The sequence below is a fragment of the Paralichthys olivaceus genome, chromosome 14 (genome assembly GCF_024713975.1).
Source record: "Paralichthys olivaceus isolate ysfri-2021 chromosome 14, ASM2471397v2, whole genome shotgun sequence".
Classification (NCBI taxonomy): domain Eukaryota; kingdom Metazoa; phylum Chordata; class Actinopteri; order Pleuronectiformes; family Paralichthyidae; genus Paralichthys; species Paralichthys olivaceus.
Window position 1 is genome coordinate 17,426,220 of NC_091106.1, and position 25,271 is coordinate 17,451,490.

Sequence of the window (25,271 nt, forward strand, 5' to 3'; positions counted from 1 at the left end):
GAGAACACAAGTGCGTCAGAAATGAGCAAATGCCGTCTTACATGAGGGAGAGTGTTGCTACGCGTGTTCTTTATTAGTCTCACAGTGTGTGTGTGGTGCATGGGTGTGTTGGACAGGCAGGAAGCAGTCCAACTAGGAATTTCCATTTTCATCAACTTCAAGGTATTTGACACACACACACACACACACACACACACACACACACACACACACACACACACACACACAATCCAACCCAAACAGTTACGCACTAAATTCATAATTGACAATTAAACCTTTGCTAACCACCGGCTCTTTGAACTGTGACAATATTTTAGAGTTTTCAGGGACAAAAAAAAAAATCACAACAGGCAAGAGTTGACACGCCAGCAGCCAAATTTTGTCAGACTTCACACCTACATTGAACATCTAAAACTTTACAGTTACATCCAAACCAAAAGAGGTGGAGACACAGCTACAGTATATCTACAGCCCTTGTTAAAATTCCATGGAGCAGAATCTTAAGGCGCCTGGTTTGCATTACTTGGTTTTTTGAAAACTGCTTCAGGGACGGTTAAATTGCCTCCTTCTTTGACATTTAACTCAAGCTTCCTAACCTCCAAAACCAAATACGGAAAATAGACAAAAGGGGAATACTAAAACAAACCGCTGTCCATCATTTATTTCATTACAGTCCATTAACATACTATAGAGGGGCTTAAACATTCTCGGGAAACACAAACAAAACCACTTCGGACAGTTAAAAGAGAACCACACGATTAACAGGAATCCTCCAGGGTAACAAAACTCCGTTAACGCTAATACTCGAAGATCAAATGTGATTTTTTTCATTTTTTTCTGATTCATTTCAAGATGATACTGACGGGCACACACGCACATACACCAGTAGTTAGGGTTTAAATGATTTAAATGGGGTGTATCAGAATCAATTATTTGCCAATTCATAAGACATGTTCTCTCTCCACAGCTGTTAATGTCTGTTTTTCCTAATAATGAAGCCAACTGTGGTCAGATTGTGCTTCACAATGAACTGTGTCAAGATTAGAGTTGGAAAATATGAAATAAGAATTTACCAAGATAAATTATTTTCAGATGGATATAAGGCACTGTGAAAACACAGATTTCAGGAGTTTGGATTGTTATCCATCACACGTCATGAGGGAGGCCAATATTCAGTCTGCAGCACGTCAACGATCCAAACACAGAGTCGTAAAGAACCATCTTCAAGAAGAACAAGGAGAGACGGCCTCAGAAGAACAATGGCAAGGTTTGGATTTATGCCCTGATCACACCCATGCAGATATTTGTTCATGTCTGGCTGGAGATATTTCATAAAATAAAGATGGAGATTTTTGTAAAAGCAGTGGAAACTATCCGTTCAAAACATTTCTGCAGTAGTGTAGACAATTTGATTAAAAAAAATTAGTTTACTGGATTTTCATGAAGTTAGTTGATTAATAATTGATGCATTTTTCACACACATGTTTATTGTTCTATAAAGTTTATATTTATCAGCCATAATCAGGACTATACAATAAAACTTGAGGAAACTCAGCTGCAAGATGAATGCATGTTCAAATATTATGTCTTTAATAAACAAACTTAATAAAATTCCTCGTTGTCATAACTCGCATGAAAGATCATTAATTCAAAATGAACTTAGAAACCAGACAAGGTCAAACACTGAGTGAAGAATTCCTATTCAACACTATTTAAAATCACAGACGCGGATCCTTGTTTCATTGCATGTAATGAACCTTTATCACGTTAACTAATTAAACGAGTGACAAAGTCAATGAGGCGGTTCTGTCCTGTCAGGCCTGTCTTTAACTGCTCTCTCCTATTACACCACAGAGATGATCTGGTTTTATTATGGTACATTATGTAAGAGAGGGGGGGATCAGTGTGTTGTGTCAGCTGTGTTATAGGATCAGAGCCCCGGAGTGACTTCACGTCACTTTCGTTCTATTGACTTTGTTTGTTTGGATTTGTCAGTATGAGTGACCGGAGGAGTACCCGACACCTGCTGCCTTACAGAGAGAGACAGAGAGAGACAGAGAGAGAGAGTGCTGCTCGCTGGGCTGGAGTGAAAGAGACGAGAAGGACAAAGCAAACACGACCCAAACGCAGACTACACACAACTCACCTTCTGGAAGAAATCCTCCCCGCCGTTGACTCTCCCCTCTGTGGCAGCTAGAGAGAGACGGAGAAAGAGGAAAAAATACATTTCAGTTCCGAGTACCCAGTGTAAAGTTGACACAGCCAAATCACACACTGATTATCTGGTCACCTCAAAGTGTCCCAGTATCTTCACTCAACCTCGCAGCCGCTCTCCGTTTCCTTGGATATTGTATTTGGCACGGCGACTCGCGCTGCTCATTTGCAGTAACGGCATTAAATTTGCCAAGCCATTATCTATAATCCTAGAGATTGGATACAGCTTCCGTGTAACAAATTGATGGATACAGTGAAAATATTTGGGCGTATTACAGAAGCAGTTAATGGAATATTTCAACCACACTCAAGTCCACTGGTGTCGGTTTCACACTTCTTCAAAAAAGGCGTTCACACGTTTGAAATCCGTCTGTCAGCACACTGCACGCTGCCGGCCTTGGGAACCACAGTATATGAAAACTTGTGAACAACCTGTAAACTAAATAAGCACTTAGGAGAGCACTGGTGTTTTAAAGTAGTTTTCCCAAACAGGTGAAAGAGCCAAGAAACTCTCTCCTCAGCTGATACAGGGAGCTGGATAGAAACCCAACGACCAAAGAAGGTCGGGTCTGTAGTCACTGAGACACATCTGCAAATCCTTCAAGTTGCGGCGGCTCTGTTGATGCAAAATACATCTTTGCTCTCCAAGAAGTACTCTCATGTTCCTCTGTACTTTTGGGAGAACAGGGGAGGTTAAATGAAGCATATCAGCCAGCGTTCTCCAGGATGGATCTGCTGCTGTCTGCGCAAATCTGGGTCAGAAGCAGCAGCACAGTCGATGTGGGTTAAACAGTTCAGTCATAAATGCTGAGCTCGCTGCATAAACAAGAACGATATGATGACTGAAAGAAAAAGTCCTGTTGAGTGACAGTCAGTGGGTCGATGTTTGATTTTATTCAATGAATCAATCAATTTTTATCCAGTTGGTTGAAGTAAATCCAGTATCTGTTATTGTTTAGACTGTTGAATCTGAAAATGTCACCTTGGAATTTAGGAAACTGTGAGGGGCAGAAAATGAATAAATATTCTTTGCAACCACATGGGGATTATAAAAGTGCCTAATTTGTTGGTGTAATGTGAAAATATATCAGCAAAAGAATTAGTTAATCTGAGACAGAAATTCCCTTATTTATCCTTTTGTTTCCCAGAGTGCAAAGTGGTAAACCTGCCTGTTTGGAACGGGCCGTTTGTTTGGCCGGTAGTGATGCTGTTTGCAGCTGTTCTTTCTAAAACTGTGAAAGTGATCTGCAGTAATTGAGTCACAGCAAGTAGATTAGCAGGATTCGGTCCGCAGAACCCTTGAGACCACTGCTGCTGCACAATGACCTGTTTATTCAAAGTTCAATGAAGCTTGACTCAGAACCCCAAACAGGAGAATCAGTTGTCATTACTGATTTTGTGAACACCCTGTTATGATCAACAATGTCACTTACATTACATTGAATCCAGAGTTCTGGTCATCTGTTTATGAAAAGTTTATAAATACTGAAAAATTGCATGGTTCTGAAGATATATGAGCCAAATACAGACTGACAGATTTCTGGAATTATTGGATGGATGATGACGAATGATAATGATGAATACATGATGGTGTTTTCTCCTTTAGACGGAAATGTCTGGAAATGCTTAATTTAAAAGCTTATATTAATATTAATATTCTCTAGCTACAATATTATGTTAAAATAATTTGTACTTATACACTGTTACCCTTAGAAAGTGTATATATATATATAATGCCAGCACTGCACGCAGAACTGAAGGACGATGACCATTTTAAACTTGGGTGTGAAAATCATTGTAATGACTCTTCCTGTCAACACTACATTTCAAAGAAGAAACACGGAAAATGAAAACCATCACTTAACAGTTTCATTTCCAACCATTGCTGCTGAAGTTATCGGGAGAATTGAACACATGTACTTATGCAGGCTGCCCAGTCGGCAAGTCCAGGCCGTGGTTCACGAACACATGGGGAGCGGTCTGAATTGGCGATTTAACTTAAAATGAGGTTTGTGTACGTAAACTGCTCAGCTCAGCTGATAAATAATGATTTGAAGGAAATTTAAGAAGGACGTAGTTTAGAGACTGATGTCCAACGCAGAGAAACACGATAGTTTCACAGCATTCTGATGTCTGTTTTCTTAAAGCGGTCAACGAAATGAAAGTTATATTCCAACCACCAACTATCACCCTTCCGTCATTCTTATCCCGCTTAATCTGCATAGCCTCAATTTAAATAGGACAATGTCCAATTCAGTATTTCACCCACAAAGTAAACCTGTGACACATCCAATTACTGCATGCCCATGTTTTAAATACAGGACCAACTCTGGAAACACAGTTGTGACAGAAATGTACAAAGAGAGCAACATCAACAGATGGAAACTGTCACAGATGATAAAATAAAGTTGCAAAAACAACTTCTGAAACTTGTTCTGCAGCTTTGAGCGCCTCCAGGTTTTGTTGAAAGTCACAGTAGTTTTACCAAGTGGCTGATGCTCCCAGTGACGCATCCTGTGGATAATCAGATGACAGATTATGCTGACAGTGGAAATGATGAGCAGCTTGCCAAAAAACACTGACACATTTCTCACTGAGGAGTTAGGACCATCGCTGAAACAATTCTTCAATAGTTTAAAACAATTCCACTAAGTAAATCCAGACTATTCTTTCTGATGAAGGTGATAACTTATTGGTTGTATAAGAAAATACAAAACACAGTTGATCGCAACTTCCCACACTCAATAACTGGAGGTTTGAGATTTAGAGCTGAGGGAATTACACCGGGTAATCGCCATCATTTATGAAATATACAGGATAATTAATTAAAAAATGATGAGTAGATTAACACTGACAATGAGTATTAGTGGCACATGCACTGTTTAGTTTCGTGAGGAACAGCTCTGACAGAAGCTCTTAGTTCCTAGGTGGCCTGCAGTTATCCAAGATTATGAAAGACCCGGTTACTGGAAGCGTTTCCTGTAAGACAACTAAGACAAACAAAAAAAGACGAGCAGTAACATCTAACAGCCTGTTTTTCTCCCCACTCGTCTACTAAGACAATTTAGTAGAAAAGAGTCAGTGGCTGTTTTTCTCTGTGGTTTCTAGTCTTTCATCAACTAAACAATAATAGATCCCAAAGGTAAAATAAAGTCTCTCACTGGCAAATTAATGAAACCGGGTACGTGGCAAACCAATTAAAATGCCACTTAAATGCAATTTGCATGAGGAAATTCTGCTTGGTAATGATGCTAAACTCTTTTGATCATATTGGATAACTTAAATGTTTGACTTGAACTGTCATGGATGTGTAACAGATGTTTTCTCTAAGAATAATACGACGCATGTTTGAAGAACGAATAAAAGAAAAAAAACATGTGATGTATGTCTGTGTTGGGTGGATGGTGTCAGTGACAAACGTGTAGCTACAGCAGAGCCACGCAATAGTCGCATCAAGTAATTACACAACAAACACCACCAACTGCTCATTTTAACACTATTTCAATAACACTTTTTGTTACTTTTCAGCCTCAACCCAACTGTGCCGAATGGAATCTGATTTTCTTGTATTAATACATGAAAATGAGTTTCCGTACATCCGGCTTAGAGATGTTCCAATACCAGCATCAGAAACCCCTCCAACACTGCCAAAAATGTTGGGTCGGGCATCAAAGAAAAATGCAAATCTATGTAACGATGTGATACAGCCTTGATCTTTAAAGTACATTCGTTTCAGCCAGAAAAAACAAGCAATTTTCTTTTTCCAGAAATCACTTTTTTGTCATACCAAAGCTGCAGTTGCACTTTACTGCCACTGGCAAGTACTGTTATTAGAGCTGCGAAGAAGAAGAAGTGATTTGCAGGAGAGTAGCGTCAGCCAGAGCTGGATAAAATGTCAGCAATTTGGCAACATTTCACTGTGGATTGTACCACAAGTAAAATGTCCATGTGCACTATGAGGAAGACCTTAGTGTCTAGGGGTGTTGCCAATGATAACCCTAGTAACAGTCCATTCAACAATGATCAATCATTACACAGGTATTGGATCAGTAGTCTATATTGACCGGCACGAAAAGTCCAGGTAATCAGAATCTGTGTCAGGAACATCTCTCATCCAGTCTCACATTCTCCACAACACAAATACAAAGATGTGTTACAACAGATAAATTTTAAAAAGAACACAAACTATGAAACTTTGTTTGCAGTGTTCCTGTGTCAGCAGTTCTGAATGTTCAAGTCAAAACTTATGTTAGTGTCAAACGAGGCCACGACATGATTTAGAGACGCAAATAAAAACTAACTTATACAATGTGTTTGGTTATTAACCTCACAGCAACCAAAGACTAAGACAAACAATGCAGCATAATCTGTGGCATGTGAGCGCACAGAAAGGAAAGGAATCGGAACATGAGCGAAAATATGAGCCATGTGCTGAGAGCAAAACATGCTGTTGGAACATGTGTGGTGTGTAAACTGATCATGGGAGAACCCAGAGTGGAGACAGGAGAGGGGCAGCAGGGCGTCCAATGAGCTCTGAGATATATTACAGTATGGATTCTGTCTAAATCTGCAATAACGAAAACAAACACATTTCTAAAAAACCCGCTAACAACTGTTTTAACTTGAATCTGCTCTAAAGGAAATAGCTGCTGAAGGCATTTGCAGCTACTGGAGCTTCTTACAGAGCAAATAAAGGTCATTAACCAAAGCACTACGCTCGGTTCACGACCTCTGAGCAGAAGGTTTTAATGTTGTGCTCATCGATTTGAGGGGGATTAGCAATGTTGATGTTATCGTCCAGTGCAAGGGCCAGAAAAACTCAGTTGTGCAGATTGTTTAGTCTTTTTCATTGACATGTCAAACATAGAAAAAGAACTTTAACAGTCTTTTTAAAGATCTCAGGGTTAACTACTGAATGACGAGAAGTAAAACTTCTTGTGGCTCTATAGGGAGCTGTTCCAAGTCTACAGAGTCGACACAAGGGATGCCTCTTAAATTAGTGTCAATTGCATCCGAAGAAGATTTAAAAAAAAAAAACTGTTGATATAATAAAGTGAATTAACCAAGCCTCTGAAACTTTGTCTTCATCTCTGCTTGAGGCTCGCTGCTGCATTAATCCTGGCTAGCATAACACAACTGAATCTCCACCCCAACTGTCAGTGGTCCAGTTAGCTGTGGGTAATGCTGGTGATGCCGCAATGATTAAGTGGAGTACCAAAAACAACTGGCCACCGCCGCAGCTTAATGTCATCTGAAAACAATGTAGACAGAACAGAAGGGTTGGTCATTGCAAAACTGCAGTAAAATGCTAATGTGAAAAAAAGGCAGTCCAATGCGTTTATAGGGCGACTTCAACACGCTAGATCATCAAAACTGCACGTTGGATATATTTATGGATTACTGCTGTTAAAGTTACTATTAGATTTAAGGGTGCACTCAGATTTCAGCTGCTGACTAGTTGGACTCACCCCATGTAGAGTTTTGGAATTGGACCGCCATTGGGCCTCTATGTTCAGGAAACATTCTCCTCTCCTTCCACCTCCAGCCCGTTACCATTTTCAAAATCACCTTTGCTACAAGACGTTTTCAGCGAACACTTGAAACTCGCCGTCACGCAAAACATTCTGTTTTTAAGGCATTTCCCAGCACTGTTTAAAAGGGACTGTAAGTGTTTTGCAGCAGTACTGTCTTTGGATCTCTTCCACCTAAGACGTCCGTGATTAAAAAAGAAACAGACAGAAGCCAGATTGTTTTTTTTTCCTTCGTAAAGCAGAAGGATACTGGGTGCAGCCAAGCTGTTCTCCAGCGCTGACACAGCACTGTGGAGATGGCTGCTGACTGGCAAACTTTTCAATGCCGGAAAACACCAAAATCAAATACGGTGGTCAACAAATTGACATTCTCTTCTTCAAGACGTCTATGTTTACTTGTAGATTATACTTGCCAACGACATAAGATTAGAAGGAGGAGAAGCAGAGCGGAGAGATCTTTTACATTTGTCTTTGCCCCTTCCTCAAAGAATTGACAGGCATTTTACCACAAATATGCATAGCTCATGCCTCATTACTTAAATAGCCAAGAAACCCATTATTTTGTCTGCCAACCAAAAAGCCCGGGTGTAAATTATAGGCCTTTCATATGTCAAATCGATGGAATGATAGGACGAGGAGTTGGAGAATAACCCTCGTTTAAAGTACGTTTTTCAGAGTTTAGTAGCTTTGATTTGTATCAAAGCGGATTTGCTTCATTTGTTTCACAAGTGCTAGAATGGCCTGATCTTGTTTTTCTTTTAACCCGGGTTATATGAGGACATTGCAGGGCTCCTCCCTCCCAGCGCAGCAGATTGTAAAAGCATCACAGCTGAAACATGATACAAGACCCCTGAGCTTTGATCACATGTTGCAATCAATGTCCCATTTTTTAAAAACATGGAACATTCATCTATTAATCAAATAAACATGGTTAATCAGATCCTCTAATTTTCATTATTTGATATTTCTAATCACTGTCACATGTAAAAAATAAGAGTGCGAGACGTTACAGTGGAAGAGCATAAAGGACTCGATACTGGCAGATGCGACCGGGTCTGGTATCCATTATTTTGTGGAGGGACTTGACTTTCTGGGAGATTCCGCTGTTTTGACACTGGAGGAATGTAAATAGCGTAGATTTCTACAGTCATGGCTTTAATCCACACACAACAATCAAACTAACAATACAGACATTTAAATCTAATAAATCCAATCAGACACGGATGTTTTCACGATCAGCTTGTTTCTGTTTCTACACTACTCCAGGTACAAGGGAACGGTTGAGAGTGAGCCGCAGTTTAACAAAAGTCAAATTAGAATGGACAGTCCACAATGACTATTATATTAACACAAGGGAAAATACCTCATGGCTCACATGTAAACCAATATCCATTACTATTATATCAGTCACTCAAAAAATGATCAAATAATGAAAGTTTGTACACCTGGCTGCTGAGATATTCGTGCTGTCCGAGAATTATTGAGCGAAATCTTTCACGTCAATGTATCTCGATGAAGACGGGAGGATTTAGATTACAAAAAGCAAAAGAGCCCAAAGGCACCAGCTAAATCTCAAAACTGCAGGGCTGCTCAGACAAAATCCTCTGTGCTGGCAATAACCACACGAGGACTTAAGGTGAAACGTGGGACATTTCACCGAAAACGTCTACGCAGGCATTTCAATTCTATTTCCCCTGGATAGGATTTCATAACAAATGACAACCCTAATCTAGGAAACGGTGGACATGTCAGTCCGCTCACATGCACTGAAGTGAGACGGATTAGTATTAAAGCCAGACTTTTGACACACCCCCTAGACACACACACACACACACACACACACACACACACTGACAGCAATACTAGTACATAAAAAAAAGACATTTCCCTTAGATATTTTTAAAGAGCGGGTGAGCACCAGCTCTCAGACGACCCTCCCTCCAGTGCTTCAGCAGCTCACAGCTGATTCAACATGGAAGCCTTAGGGAGCTGCAGCAAGACATGAAAACATGTGTTGCAACTAGCTCATTAGTTAAGAAACCGTGTTCATCGGTCTGTGTATTTTCACTGTATCGTGCAGATGTGACATCAGCAGCCTGAGTAAGACAGGGTCATTTTTCTCTATGTTAAACCATTTTTAGACATAATGTTTCTATATCAATCTGCAATCTGATTTTTTCATAACTAAATGACCTTAAATAAAGCTAAGATGGCGCCATGGACGGACACCGCAGTGTGTTTGTACTCACTGTTTGGTCCCATTCAAACTTGCACAAACACACCACAGCAAATTCCTTTTATGTGTAAACCTACTCGGCAATAAACCCTGATTCAGACTCTCTTACACAGAAATTACAGTGACGATGTCGAAAGTAAAAGTTAGACAAACAATTTGACTTAAAAGCTTAATTAGTATCAAGTTGTAGTTGTATTGCTCATTCAAGGAGGGAAGGTGAATTGGTTTAAGTTCTGTTGAGGTAAAGAGTTTGTAATAGTACTTTGCCATATTGATATAGTGTCATGATAAATATCGATTAAGGATTTTCATAAAAATTGCAAAATCTGACAGATTTAAGATCAAGGTGCTTTATCACAGAGCAACAAGTCAATGAATGCAGATCTGCTTAAGGATTCACCCATCAACCCTCAATTCTCCCAGAAATGTGAAAGGAAAAGATGGGTTGTGAACCGTCTCCTTGTGAGTTGCTCTGGCAAACTTTGGGCAAGTTGGCATCTTGAGAAACACTTCAACTGTTTCTCCAACGCAACAGTGGCAGCAAATCACCAAGTAAGGATTGGAGAAGTACACAACTACAGCAGAAGCAGCCGTCTACCTAATGTGATCTTTTATATCAACACTGCCAGAGAAGCATGTCGAGCTTTAACTTTGTTGAAAGGAAATCGGGAGGCTATTTATATTTCACAATATTCCTCCTAATACAAATCCTGCTTTCGGAACAGAACTGTTGTCATGCCATTTATTTATTATGTGAGATTATTTGTAAAATGGTTGTTCTTAAACTTCACTTTACAAAGATAAATGATACCTTACAGCCCATTTACAATATAGAAAACAGATATATTTTTGCAATAATTTGTAATTATACACAAATTGGATTTTTGCAGCAATAAACATTTGATTTATAAATAATAATTTCATTGATAGTGGCATAGTGAATCACCTGATCACAACTGCAGTTATTTCTGCAGGTTTAGCACTGTGGCCTCACAGCCAAAGGTTCTTAAGTTTGCATGTTCTTGCCATGCCTGTGAGGGTTTTCTCTGGCTTTTCCCCACAATTCAAAGACATGCAGTTTGATGTTTGGTTGATTGGAGACTTTCAATGCTTGAGTGTGAATGTGAGAGTGAATGGTTGTCTCGGTGAGTCTGCCCTGCGATTTCCTGGGGACCTGTCCAGGGTGTACGCACCTCTCGCTCAATATCAGCTGGAAATGCCTCTAGCTCCCCTGTGACTTGCAAAGGATAAGCAGTACAGATAATGGATGGATGGAATTCGTTTGGCTGCACTAAAACAGATAAAACTGCTGTATTTCTGTGAAAGCAGCTTTAACTGAGTGTTTGCTTAAGTATTTAACTGTATTTGCTTCCACCAGTGACTGCGGGTGACACTAGACTGAAATCTTTAGAAATATAACTTGACGCTTTGACTCCACAAGCACTTCCAACCCTTTGGTAAAGAAATTATCTCCTATAAAATTGAACAGCTGTCAAAGTCACCTCTGCACTTAAAACGCCTCCTCACAACTCCTGCAGTGTTGCCAGGTAACTGTGATATCAAATACAATCACTGAGTGCCAGATGTTGCTTTCTGGCACACAAAGACGAACGCCCTGCCAGAGAAAACGAGGACTTACTGACCCCGGGGTCACACGGATGACACAGTCAAGTAATTAGAAATATTCCGTGGCACTAACTGTTTTTTTTCACTTAAACACTAAATTCATTATGAGTTCACACAGTTGAATTGTACAGTCCAGGAAACCAGACATCAAGCATCTAGCCGTCATTGGTAAGATGTTTGGGTTATCGTCTCCTCCTTCATCTCCCTTGTGTGAATGCTGCCAAGTCATTACACAACACTGTACATTCCTGGTGCCTGGTATCTACTGTGTTAGATCCCCCATGGAGCGAAGGGAGTCAGTCTCACTTCACGGGTCGAGAGTTGCACTGTCAACATTGTAGTCTTGAGAAATCACTCATATTTCACATTCGTCTGTACTTTTCAACTGTTGCTCCCACAAGAGGAATCTGTGAAGGATTTCAAAGATGGACATTCTCTTTTCAATAATTGTACTTGAAAACTCAGCCTCAGTTATCTCTACTGATATGAATCAGCAGTAATTCATGCATAATAGAACAGCTCTATGGTCTTTAATTAAACACCCACTAATTTATACAAAATTAGATTCCCTTCCCTCTTTCCCCACCTTCACTCTTTGGTTCAAATGGAGATAATCTGGCAGCAGCAGCAGCAGCAGCAAGCAGATTTAAAAGGAACGGTTTAAAAAAACCTTCTCTCCAATCAAGGCAAGTGGAGAAAAGGCAGATTGTGCTGGATGTTGAATGAGGAGTGAGAACAACAAACCAAAACCCGAGGTTCTCCAAAGGATAAACACTGAAAGCTCTCGGGGGGGAGTGGTTAGTGGCTGGGTGGCGTGCATGCGTTCGCGTTTCTGCATTTGTGTGTGAGTCGTGAGTGCGCACGCGTGCGGCATCAGTCGGGGCTGCACTCCCAAAGAAACCTTTCTAAAATAGCAACCACAAACCAGACAGAATGTAAATCTGCACTTTGAAAAGAGTTGAGGAAAAAGAGCTTTGAGGGATGTAGAAAAACAGGTATTCATTTCAGCCCATTTTCAGTTCCAGGAGCGGAGAAATGGGTCACAGCACTCCAGCTCCACTTGGACTGTTGAAATAGGACTCCTGGTTTTATTTTCTTGAGTAATGAATTACAGGTTTTTCCACGGACTGAAGGTGAACTATATTACAGCTCCTGAAAGCTTCATCATGCCCAGGATGAAGGAATTCAACGCGTAAGCAAAGTTGAATAGAATTGTTTAATTGTATCAGCATGTTTCTGTAAAAACTGCACAAAAGAGAGGAAAGAGAGGGGGAAGGTGGCGAGAGGTAACTGGGCAAAGCCGACTGAAGAGTGGAATTGACTAATTAAATCATCTGAAGCATCTAAATTAGAGTTTAAAGTGCTGCAAAATGTTCTGTACACAGCGAGTGGCAAGATTTTATCAACAAAGTGCTTGTTGAAGTTATTCTACATAACTTTCAACAGACAGATTCACTGGCAGAGACAAGTGTTTAATTATTTTCACAAAGGCAGCATGACATACTGCTGTGGAGTGAAAACCACACATCTGCACATTTTCTGGACAACCTGAAGGATCGATGCTTATGCCAGAGTATTTTTCCTGCTTTGGGAAAAGTGGCCATTTTGGGGATACACCAAAATATTTCTCAAATGATGCAGAGGTGAGAAATTCCACTCACTCTAAAATGTCTTGTAATTCAAACATACAATACGTAATGTCAGCTGTTAGCGGTCTCTCAATCAAAACAATAACAAAAGACCTGGTTTGATGACAGTGATGCAGCGTGGGATCATGGGAGTTGTTGTCATCACCACCATGAAAATCTACCTGATGATACTGAGGGAAAGTCTAAAGTTTTATTTAAGTTAAGAAGAAAATGGTAATGAATAAATGATCCATTAACAGTGGATGGGAAAACAGCCGACTGGCTAACAGCGTGATTTTCGTACATCATTTACCCCAGAAGTTATGTCAGAGAAGGGCAAAGCCACAGGTAGATATAGGCCTAGACATTTTAGTGAAGAATTGTTACATATATCTTCACTACTCAATAAAAGTAAGCAGGTTTGTAAAGAATATCATTTACACAATGCAATAATATTGAGGAAAAAGCTGCCAGAGCAAACCTGGCTAGTAAGCCATCTACGGAACATAAACACTTATTTCCCCCATATTCTAGTTCTTGCTCTTAATAAGCAATGCATTGAGCGTCCTGTATTCATTCAGCATGACATTAGACAAACGCACAAATTGACAATCAATATTTCCTGCAGGTCACTCCATCTCTTTCCCCTCAAGCTGACAACTAAAGACTCTCACATTTCCCAGGCCACAGTTCAATCAGACTAAAGTCCATGTGAGGCAAAGGAGGCAGAAACTGTGACTGACAGAAGTGCTGCATCTGGAAGTAAACACATCTCTACTGTACTGAATACGAAGCGTCTCTTTCTGCCGACAGCGGCAACTACTCTATAAGTGGTCCACGGCTCCAAAGTTAAACCAATGGCTGCTTTGGCACCGCCACAGCTACAACACAGAGGATCCAGTCAGAATCTAGTTTAAACAACACAATGTCTCCGAATGACAGATGATAACCTCATCTGAGGGGATAAGGGATTTTCACATCTTTACATGAGAAGGATTTTCCTCTCGAAAGCTGGCTCTGTCTATTGTTTTCCACTCCTTACTGCATTTTTTCTAAAGGGTGGTCTCTGTAAAATTTCCCCTACTTCTTCATCTTTATTGTGATTTTAGGTGAGTGAAGTATAATGTTGTTACATGACATGCACCACGAGATGTGAAACTCAAAATACTTTCAATATTGTACATAGCGATCAGTTTGTTTTTAATTGTGCAGCCATAACTTAACTTTTCAGCTTCAAAGCCGAGCACTACGATGAATCAATTCAATAATATTTTTGCCTGGTTTTGCTTTGGATAGAGTTCGGAGGTTAGAGTCAGGATTGTGTTGTAGCGTAGGAATAATGACCCGTGAAAGTCCAACGACTCCGTAGTGGATCTGATGGAAGCTGGAACAACAGAGCAGTGTTTGAATGCTCAAGAGGGAACAAAAAAAGGGGGGGGGCGAAGCGAAAGCCTGCAGCACATTCCCCAAAAGACACTCAGTCCTTCCTGTCTGCGAGTCTTACTCAGCACCCAGGAGGAAGAGGAGGATGAGGGAGGAGGATGAGGCCCTCACACATACTCCCCTCATTATGTGGGCATAAAAGAAGCCAGAGAAATCATTGTCAAAACATTACGGAGAGAAATATTGAAAATGTAATTGACCAATTTTCAGTAGTGGGAGATTTACTTGCTCAGAGGAAGAGTTTCCACTCGCCTCCAATATGACTTACTTTTCTGTCTGTTGCCTCAAATTGCAGTTTTTTGAAGAAGCTCATTCAGGATAATTATATTTAAACCAGAGTTCAACAGGTATAATACTATACTGATAACGTTACCGCTACATATTCGAAATTGTGAGACCCATGTAATTTGCCAATCACTGCCACATGCAACAGTTTTTCCCTTTCTGAGACAAAGCCACCCGATAATAGTCTGTGGTTCAGGAGAAGCAAAACAAATTAGTTCAATGTGGAAAATGATTCACTTAGCCTAATGTAGTCTAATTGTAGGCTGTTGTCGCTGTTACTCAGCAAACATGTTGTTACGATGTGTGCACACATACTGCTCGGCCAGGAGGTTGTGCACAGTCACTGAACTCCCATTAATACCAGTCTGAGCAGGAAGAGCTCTTCAAACTGACCCATACATCAGTAATTTACGCTTGAATAAATCCATGGAAAACATTTTTACCACATGCAGACGCTCAATGCGATTAATCCTGGTTGGAGAAAATGTTACCTCTTTCCCACACTTGTCCCTGGTCTCTTAACTTCATAATGAATGTTAAAAAAAAGGCACAAAAGTTCTCTTACACTGTTCCCTGAACGCATAAAATTATCTTTCAAGCTTTCGTGCCTCTGTCAAGGTCTCCAAGCCATTAACTGGAGAGTTCTATTCCAGGGTGCCAGCAGTACAACAGTAAACCCAGATGGCTGTCAGGGTGAGATTTTGTTGTCACTTCACACTGTATTTACTGATCTCAGCACAGAAACCTGAGTGCCAGTGAGAGAGACAGTAAATTTGTAATTGCTCAGCAGTTAATTTCTATTTTCTCCTGATGCAAATTGTGCTCGAACGGGGGATTTAACTACGACAGATTCAAATAAAGGCTTGTTAAAGTGTGTACGCTGGGATTTCGCTTCAGTACGAGGAAACGCTGGTGAGTCACAAACATGTTTTAATGAGCCCGGTGAGCTTCTGGGCCATTTTTACTCTGCAGAATTCATGCAACCAATGATTATATGCCTCTCCACCAGTCCCAAGTCCCACACTGACCAACCTCCTATACCCGTAGGTACAGTTTGGCTTATTATTAGGAAAAGATCTTCCAATTTATAATTAACAGCCAAAATAATTGCTATTATTGCCTTGGCACTAGATACACTGAATTAAATAGGACTTAAAGGACATCAGAATTTTCTGGCAATACCTTTAAAACTTAAAGAGTATGTCTGCCATATCAATCAGGCAGTGAATAAAATGCTGAAACATATACATGAAGTAATGGAAATCAAAATTGCTTCTTAAAGGAGGTTTTTAACTACAATTTCTCCACTTACTTATCTCAGAGACAAAATGAAAACTGATATAATAATATTTGGTCCCTTGTGCTTCCTCCTCCGTCTACACCATGTTTTTTGGCTGTACCGTGTTCTTGGACATGTTTCTGAAACTAATAATTTAGTGTTGTGAAGGTCAGTTTTTATCAGCTCTGAACCACAGCCAAATTAGAGCTGTTTTTATCTCAGGAGGACCTGGACACAGTCGTCCAGGCTTTTATGACCTCTCTGCTGGATTACTATTAGTCCTTGTAAATGGGATCTACAAATGAAAATTCAAAATGCAGCTGCCGGGCTTTTAACTGGTTCTAAACAGAGACAACATCACTCCTGCTCGGGCTGGTTACTGGTGGTTACCAGTGAAATACAGAATGTTTTTTGTTAAAAAAGCATTTCATTGTTTATTCCACAAAACCTTTATTTACCAATTTATGTCATACCAAGGTCATCCTCACAACAAAATAAGTCACATTTTTGTGTAAATCTTAATTAATTACCCATTTTAATGCATTTTATTTTATTGTTTTATTCAAATGTCTTGTCTTGTTGACTATTTACAACTTTATGTTTCATTGTTGTGATTCATCTTTGGGTCAACTCCTGTTGCTTTTAAATGTGTTATCTAAATGAATGTCAGTGGATGAATATTATTTTTGATGATTAAAACAATTCTACATGTAAAAGGCAATGTTTCTGTTTTTCATCTTTCTATTTTTAATTTGATATTATTTGTGCAATTTATTTGATTTAGGCATTTATCAGGTCAGATTCTGTATTTCTATATTATTGTTTTTTTTTTTACTTTCACCCAAAACCTCTTGAGAATTTGTGGGTCAGAACTGTGTTAAATACACAGTGGATAAATACGTAGCTTAAATGTGTACCTCACAGCATCTGTGATATGTGATATTCCTGGACTAGGTGATCAGTGAACCCTCCTCAGACATATTACCTGGATCTATCAAAAACATGGTAATGTACTGTTGTTTGGGAAGTGATTGTAGTTCGATTTAACTTGTAGCTCTTTGCCGTGGGATCAAGTTATTTTCCAGGACAAAAAAAAGTGAGATACCGTTACAGACAATTAAACACTAAGTAAAAATATGCTGGAGTTCTCATGAAATTATTTAATTATAGTCCAAAGTCAGGCCTTCAGAACATGATGTACCACAGCAAAATCTACGGCATATCCAATCAAAACACAGCCAGATGTAATAGAGCTCTGGCTTAGCTGGATGAGACTAAAAAAGCTATTAGAATTTAGAATATTTGAGTTTAAACTTTCATTGAAGGAACAAAATCAAGATGAGAATCTCTGATTCTGTGAGTCCAAACAAATCCAGACCATATTATATCTGTTTGTGGTTATTAATACATCATGTCTAAAACTTAACAGATGCCTGGACTGTGTAATGTCTACTGAGAGATAACAAAGCAACAAGTGATGCAACCAGACATCCTGGATTCTCCCCGAAGGCCTGAGGTTAAAGGTTAAAGCAGTTTCACAGTGGAGATAATATGGTATTTAAACCTGAACCTACAACTGACCAGAAAGACCAGGACATGGTAGAACCCAGTACTTATTCCTGTTCTGACTCTCAGCAGCAGCAACAACAACACGAGCAGCGTCAGCCATGATGTCACGAAGGAACCGTTGAGAAACAGGATGTTGGCAGAAATACAAGAGCAAACTAACAGACCGTAAAGATCCAGTAAACTAAACATATACATAACATACAGGCACTTTTAGATGCTCTGTGTGTGACGTGGCGCACGGCATGTCCGGGACACTGAGATTTAGGGCCGGCCTCTGGTTAAGTTGTTTTCCTGGAAGAGTTTGGGATGACATGGAGCTTTGAGGAATGTACTGAGGAGCGAGGCAGCAACCAGGACATTCTCAGGGGGAAATATGTGCGTGCCTCTGTGTGTATAGGATAAAGGATAAACTTACTTCAGAACCAGCTGTTCACTGAGTATTACTCCGAAAGTTAGTCACAAAGTTAAATACTATGAATGAGCAGTTTTCATCATGTTTGTATCTGTAAAGCTTTACGCATCAGAAATGTAGATTAAGTAAATATGATGTTTTAACTACAGGGCGAGTATGACTGTTTCTCATAAGGTCATGTTTGGCTGCTTCCCGGCTCTGGCGTGTTGTCTTCCGGTGGACTTAATAATGAATCCAGCCAACTTACCTTACGCTATAATAATAATATTACATTCCTTGTGGTTTTGAACCATGTGATAAATGACCAACACCTTTCCAGAGTTTCCAGGACCTGAGAGGCCGGCTTTGGCTCTTTATGAGCCTGTCATCGTTTGTTTAACAGTTCACTGTCACATCATTAGAGGTAGAGATCACACACTGGATCAATTTAATCATGAGAAGAAAACATGCATCAACACAACATGTGCAGGGAGAGTCCACATGTGCTCTCACGTGTAGCCTGCAGCACAAAGGATCTTTCTGCTTCAGAGTCCAAAAATTCATGGATGACAGCAAAGAAAATGTAATTGTCTAAGTAAATCTGTGGTTAATGTACTTAAGATTATTTATCACGTTGACTTTCTGTTATTGTTTCACTCAACTCAAGCTGTTGCATCAGTTGTGCGCATGCAAACTGTTTTGCAGATATGTAAGTGAGCTGCAAGTTCGGGTCAATTTCAGTTTAGTCTACAAACAAATGGGCGCCAAGGGAGTTTGCACAGCGACAGCTTGTGGCCGGGGCACGTTACTACCTCTGCATGCACACACCACGACCCACTGATGGTTGACCTTCTCTCATGTCTTTGACCTCTTCAACCTTCTTGCCCAAAGTTTCGTTTCAGTCAGCATGAATGATCATACAAGTGTAAACTTAGAAAAAGGCTTAAAAAGGCGTTTTTATGTTGTTTATAGAAGGAGGTGACACTAATTGAAGTCCTAAATTGACTGGAGTTAATTGGTTTAATTGATTGGTTCCGGAGATGGCACGTGACACCCTGAAGTTTCCTGGTCACGCTCACGACTAATGCAACACGTTGGCGTGGGTCAAAGTTGTAGTTGTGTTGTTTGAATGTTGTTTTAAGTGTGAAATACAAACAAAGGAAAGTCAGAGGATATTAAAAGTGGGCAGGAAGTTTAAAAACGCTTTCTAAAGTCAGATTACTCCAATATAAGAGAATACGTGTGTGTGTGTTTTACCTAATAACATGACCTCCAACTTCTTACGGTCCACCCGAAACCTCTCCTCGGTCCACTCCGGGTCGGGCAGCGGATGCGGTCCGCTCAGGTCCTCCTCTGAGCCGGGGAGAGGGGAGTCGGTGCTGCGCTCGCTGTTGGAGCCCTGGTCCGACTGCTGCTGCTGCAAGTATCCGCTTAGAGTGTCTGGGCACTGGGCAGCCATTGGTGCTGCGCCGCTGCTGCTGCTCCGGAGGCCACTGATTCAAAGTTCAGCTCTCGCTGCAGCCAAAAGCGTCGAGCGTCAGTGAAAAGGAAAGAACTTGTGTTCTTTGTTTTTCTACCCTCGTCACTCCGCGGGGCTGTGAGAGCTCATCGCAGCTCAGTCGAGACCCTTTTCCTTTCTCCTCTGCAGTTTTCCTCAAGCCCCTTCGTTTCCCCCCATTAGTCTAAAAATAGGCAGGAGCCACACGGGTCTGGAGGGTTTGAGTCCCTCCCGAAGTTAACGGAGCTCCGCACGGCTCAGTGCTGCAAACACACCAACCACCAGCACCTCCTCAGGAAAGTTTCACGTGTCATCCTGCAGAAAAAAAAAGAAAAGAAACAGGACTCCTCCCAGAACCAGCATCTACTACCTCCCCCTGGGTTCCTGTGAAAGTCCCAAAACTTTACTCACTGGATTGAATTCGTGCACTGCAAAACTTTGTATGCCTCGTTAATGGGAGGCCGTTGTGTGATTGGAGCCAACAAAACCACAATTATTATGAGCTTAAAATCAGTCACACCACTAGATATATAAATAAACTAAACAGAAACATCTAAGCAGACTTTAACATGCAGTTATATTTCTATATGTCATGGCTGCTGCTGGTAACACCCCGTGCTACCAATTAATTGGCTTATAGAGGAAACACTACACATCCTGTGAGTGGTGAAAGGAAGTAATACAGGAAAAGGAAATCAAAACAATGTGGAGCAAGTCTGCAATAAGTTAAAAAAAAAAAAATCAGAATCCAGAAAAACAAAGATGCTCTTGTAAAGTAACAAAGAACCAAGAGGTCACTGAGCACGGTGAGGTTTGCAGGTCCTTGTAGAAATGTATTTCTGGGATTCTTCTTACGCTGTGTCCAGGAAATGACTGATGACAGTTTCCAGTGTTATATGACCTTGTTAAACGAGGTTTTCCAGCGGATGAATTTACACGTCTTGTGTCTGTTGGTCACTCTCCATGCTTGCAATATTTTCTTATCCCAGAACAGGAACAGGCCAGTTGTTACTGATGTATTGCCATCACTGTTAATCTTCATGTTTAAATAAACTAGTCAGGTGTGAATCTTGCTTGCAGCTGGGGCCTTCTTTATAAAGCAGTAACCACAGAGCTGCAGGATCAGGTCTGCCTCTCAGTCCTCTTCCTGCTCATTTGAAAATAAAATAAACTTTCATCATTATACAAAGGTAGAAATTAATTTTTTTTATTTTTACTCTGAGTAGAACCATCAACAGAATTTTTAAAAACTGACATCAGCTTTGGAATGTGTGTCTTTAACCTTAATGTGCTGAATTTTCACAAAAGTTTTACAGACATTCTTAAAGTTCTGAAATCAGATTTTCAACATTAGTGCCAAATAATGTCTTTATGTGATTCTCTAGGTCAACACTGAGAATGTCCTGAAGAATATGTGGGTATCAGGCTGTGTGCCAGTGTGTCTAAGAGGTAAATTTAAGACATGTAAAAATTGAGAAAATGCCCCAGAGGGTTTAGACAGGCTCCTCATTGTCTAAACTACATGAGTGGGAGTAGAGAGTGACATTAACTCTTATTACTGATGACTTGTACTTTTTCAGTGGCCTATACAATTTTTTTAAATCAGGAATTTCCCAAGTGTTGTGACATCAAATATTTTTCTTTGCTTGATTTAAAGTCAAAGTCGTAACAGTGTAAAATCAACTCACATGAGGTAATGGTTGCCTGTGTGAGAAATCATCATCAGCTGCAGAGAGGAAGTGGTTGTTGCGTCTGGAGCATCATGGTCTGAGGATGCTGGAGGGCAGAGCTCCACAAATATTCCCCATATACACCTGAGAGCCTAAAGATGCTCTTCAATCTAGCAGTTATATCCTGCATCATGCTGGGGACCTCAAAGCAAGAATGTTTCTAACTTGCATTAAAGCTTGGTCGTAGTCTCTCTGTGGAGTTTACATGTTTTTATTCTCTGTGTATATTTTTCCGGGTACTTTTTCACCGGCTTCCTCCCACAGGCCACAGACATGCAGATTGAGGTTGGGTCAATCAGAGACTCGTGAAAGTACATAACAGCAATGGCCCTGTCCCTGCTAAAATGTTTCATTTCAATTTGAATTATCCTCAATCATGTTTTTCTACTGGTGGGTTATTGTTGTTGGAAAGCTGTAATCATTGTGCTGCAGCCAGCAGAGGTGAGGATAATGCCTGACTTAATTTTAATGGACAGAACATCTCTTCTCTTTTCATTACGCAGACAAGACAATGTAATAGACACTCTCCACATGAATCAATCACCATTTGGTAAATGGGCCTGCATTGGATGTAACACAAATATAAAAATTAAAGTTGTCCAGGACAGAAAGGGCCCTTATGAAAAAAGGCTTGTGCAGTAAAAAGTAAAGACTTCCACCTAGTGGTCATATGCATATTAAACACCTCGTTTGATTAAATTACAATGCACTACACATTTTATGCCACAGAAAGATAATATTTTATGATGATCATGATGATAAAAATAATATTTTATGTGTCACAAAATTCCCCCCAAAGTTAATCCAATTTCGATTAATGCTTTTAATGCAAAACAATGCAAAATAAATTCAGTACGGGTTTGTACAATATACAGTAAATATTTTAAAAGAAAAATACAATCCGGGTATCTCACCACCGCTAATAATAATAATGCCAATTTAAGGGGAAAATAAACAGTAAAAACAGTTGAGTCAAGTAAAATCTGAGTAGAGAAAGTGCTTCAAGCTTATAAAACACCTCAGCTAGAACCAGTGTGGATGAGCATTTCGAACAGTACTGTCATATTTCGAGGTGTTCAGGGATGCGTCGTTGTTGCAGAGACTATGTTCCTTCACATTGCATACTTGTAGGTCCATTCCCTGGCTAGTTTGTTGTACCTAGAAAAGAAAAGTAATTTCAGAATGGGCTTTTAAAGATGAAGGAAGTGATTCTGGTTTGACCACAAGCCAACATCTACAGCTTTCATACTTGCCTTTCTCTGTCCGCTTTGTAGGTGTGTGCAATGTCTGGGACTAATGGATCATCTGGATTTGGGTCACATAGCAAAGAGCATATGGATAGTAAAACTGAAAAAAAAGATCAAAAATCATTTTATTAATTTTAAATTGAACATGAATTTTTCAACTTCTTCTTCCAAACTCCACAAACCGATTAAAATCTAAATGAACAGGCTTTGATTTCAAGCACCATCATATCAAAATTCTGTTGGTTCAGGTCCTTGAAACCTTCAAATCCTTTGAAATGTCCCAAGAACACAGTGTTCGCAAATCCTCTATTTCCACAGGCTGAACATTATGGCTTTACTGCACTGGGATGACGTAACCAAACAGGTTTCACTGCATCAATGTCTCTTGTGATTAAAAAACATTCTTTGACATTCTCCAACATATTCACTCAAATTTGATTGAAGAAAAAATAAAATCCTTGTTGAATCAAATTGAATCATACAACCCAGCTCACACTACGTACTGCTATAATGTTCTCTACTGCATTTCACAGGTAAAATGTCCTTTTGTTACCTTTTGACACTGTAAGTGCAGGTGACCACTGCGACCTCAAGATGTCAAGGCAGATGCTACCATTGCTGTTTATGTTTGGGTGATAGATTTTCGTTGTAAAGGAAATCTATGGAGAAAAAAACTCAAGTCAAATGAAACATTTCTTAAAATAGACAAAGCTGCATCCACCAGATAATTTCAATTCACTGTGTTCTACAAAATGTAAGAAAATACTGAAATCACCAGTATCAATGTGTATTTTTGGGATGTGAGTGTTAAAGATAGGTATTCATACCTTTGGTGGTTTAAAGGGATAGTCAGTGGGGAAATGGACAGTAAGGAAGAACACTCCTCCATGATATGGACTGTCATTCTAAAAAGCAAGAGGGTTAAATACAATTGTTAAATAAAACTGGATTCTCATGAGATAAAATACTGCCTCCAGGTAGAGAGGACACAAAAGTTGCCTAAATGAAGATATGATGGTATTATGGTCACTATAATGCTGTGGGCTTCAGTGAGGAACACTGGGATAGAGTGTGCCAGTGTGTGTGTGCTCCCCACACACACTAGAAAATACTGTAAAGTCAACATAAAACACTATTGTCTAGAGATCCAGAAGCAGCTTGGTTTAAAAAAACAAATATCTAGAAAACATATCCAGAAAACTCTCACCGGTCCTGTGATGGTAGCTTGCCAGTGAAACACTAGAAGAAAACAAACAGGTAAAAGGAAGAGTCAGTGAGAACATTATGCAGTATTAATACACATAAACACACGTTTCATTGTGTTTCCTGACACTTACTGTCCTCTCCTACAGGGCCAGCTGAACATGAAGCTGGGGGATCTCTCTGTAAGTCATTCAACTCCTGGAAAAAATTAAAAAATAAAAGAAACTTGAGTGTTTGACAGCCTCTGTTATACCCTTTAAACTTTAAACCCCCATTTCCAGTTGGCTAACACAGCTAACCAGCCTTTAAACACAACCTGACACTGAGGAAACATCCAACACAGCTACAGCTCAGCTACGCTACCGCACAGCTCGCCTGCTAGGCCATCTTTAGCAGGAAGTTAGCCACATCCACTTTAACCGCTTTAATGTCCTGTCACCGACGACAGCTCGACTCAGTCGCTCGCTGGCGGTGAAATCCAGGAGGTGAAATCATCACGGAGCCTTAAAAAACCGTCCGGAAGACGCAGATACATCGACGAAGCACGCTGGGGTTAGCCGACAGATGCTACGCGGTGATCGAGATGCTAACGCTAGGGCGACGTTTCCGTATCGCTGCGACCTTTTCCGCGCATCAGATAAACACCAGCCTCACCTTCTGTATTCTCTTCAGGGCCATGGCGGGTCGCTGGGACGGTCGGGCAGCAGCTACGGTGCTCACTTTGACAGCTGTCAGCTTCTACTGCGCTCACTTCGAGGCGACTCGAGCTTATTTGTTTTGACAAACTGGTTCTTTCTTTTGTTTCCGCGTTTTTGTTTGACGACGAAGAATGCGCCGGTGCATTGTGGGACTCGGAGTTTTCACCCGAGCCTCTTAAAGGGAACGTTCACCCGAAACATGTGACCAGAGGCTGGTTGTTAAAGTGGTACACTGACTAGAAACAGTCTAATACTATTACCACTACTACTACTAATAATAATAATACTAATAATGATAGAGTATTGTTTACAATATACTATTGTATAATTTCATAACCAGCCTTTGGTTATACATTTGGGTGAATGGTCCCTTTAAGCTGCTCGAGTGAAAGATCAGAGTCCCATAATAAAAATAAAAACAAAAATAACAATAAAAATTACAACAATAATAGTAATCATAACTATAATAATGCAACAATAAATAATAGCAACAATAATAATGATATTGTATTGTCAATGGCCTATTGACTAATTTCATAACCAGCCTTTAGTTATTTAGAAAACATAAAAGAGGATGTTAAAAATCCTTTAAGAGTATGTTTGAAGAAATTATTTAATAACACTTAAAGTCTAAACTTTTCGGGGGCTCGGAGCTTGAGTTAACTGATAGCGCAGGCCTTAGGTTTATTTCAA

The 25,271-nt window shown here is 40.1% G+C and overlaps 2 protein-coding genes across 3 annotated transcripts in view; both read right to left on the reverse strand.

Moving 5' to 3' along the window:
* The window catches only part of LOC109636371 (protein bicaudal C homolog 1), a 56,244-nt gene extending 36,210 nt beyond the window's left edge, over positions 1 to 20,034 (reverse strand). Inside the window, exons 1-2 of the mRNA XM_020098026.2 lie at positions 19,460 to 20,034; positions 2,147 to 2,193 (exon numbers count right to left, since the gene is read on the reverse strand). Of these exons, the coding sequence (XP_019953585.1) occupies positions 2,147 to 2,193; positions 19,460 to 19,661 (249 nt within the window). The 5' untranslated portion in view covers positions 19,662 to 20,034. The remainder of the gene's footprint in view (positions 1 to 2,146; positions 2,194 to 19,459) is intronic.
* Positions 20,035 to 22,238: 2,204 nt separating this feature from the next.
* On the reverse strand, positions 22,239 to 24,772 carry LOC109635107 (ubiquitin-conjugating enzyme E2 D4-like). Of its 2 annotated transcripts, none has more exons than XM_020096041.2 (7): positions 24,535 to 24,772; positions 24,015 to 24,078; positions 23,885 to 23,916; positions 23,505 to 23,582; positions 23,231 to 23,336; positions 22,684 to 22,777; positions 22,239 to 22,588 (listed from the first exon to the last, which is right to left on the reverse strand). In XM_020096041.2, the coding sequence occupies exons 1-7, from the start codon at positions 24,556 to 24,558 to the stop codon at positions 22,543 to 22,545; spliced, it is 444 nt and encodes a 147-aa protein (XP_019951600.1). In that variant the 5' UTR covers positions 24,559 to 24,772; the 3' UTR covers positions 22,239 to 22,542. The 2 variants fall into 2 exon arrangements, with proteins under 2 accessions (XP_019951600.1, XP_019951606.1); XM_020096047.2 differs by lacking the exon at positions 24,535 to 24,772 and adding an exon at positions 24,197 to 24,493.
* Between the last annotated feature and the right edge of the window lie 499 nt (positions 24,773 to 25,271).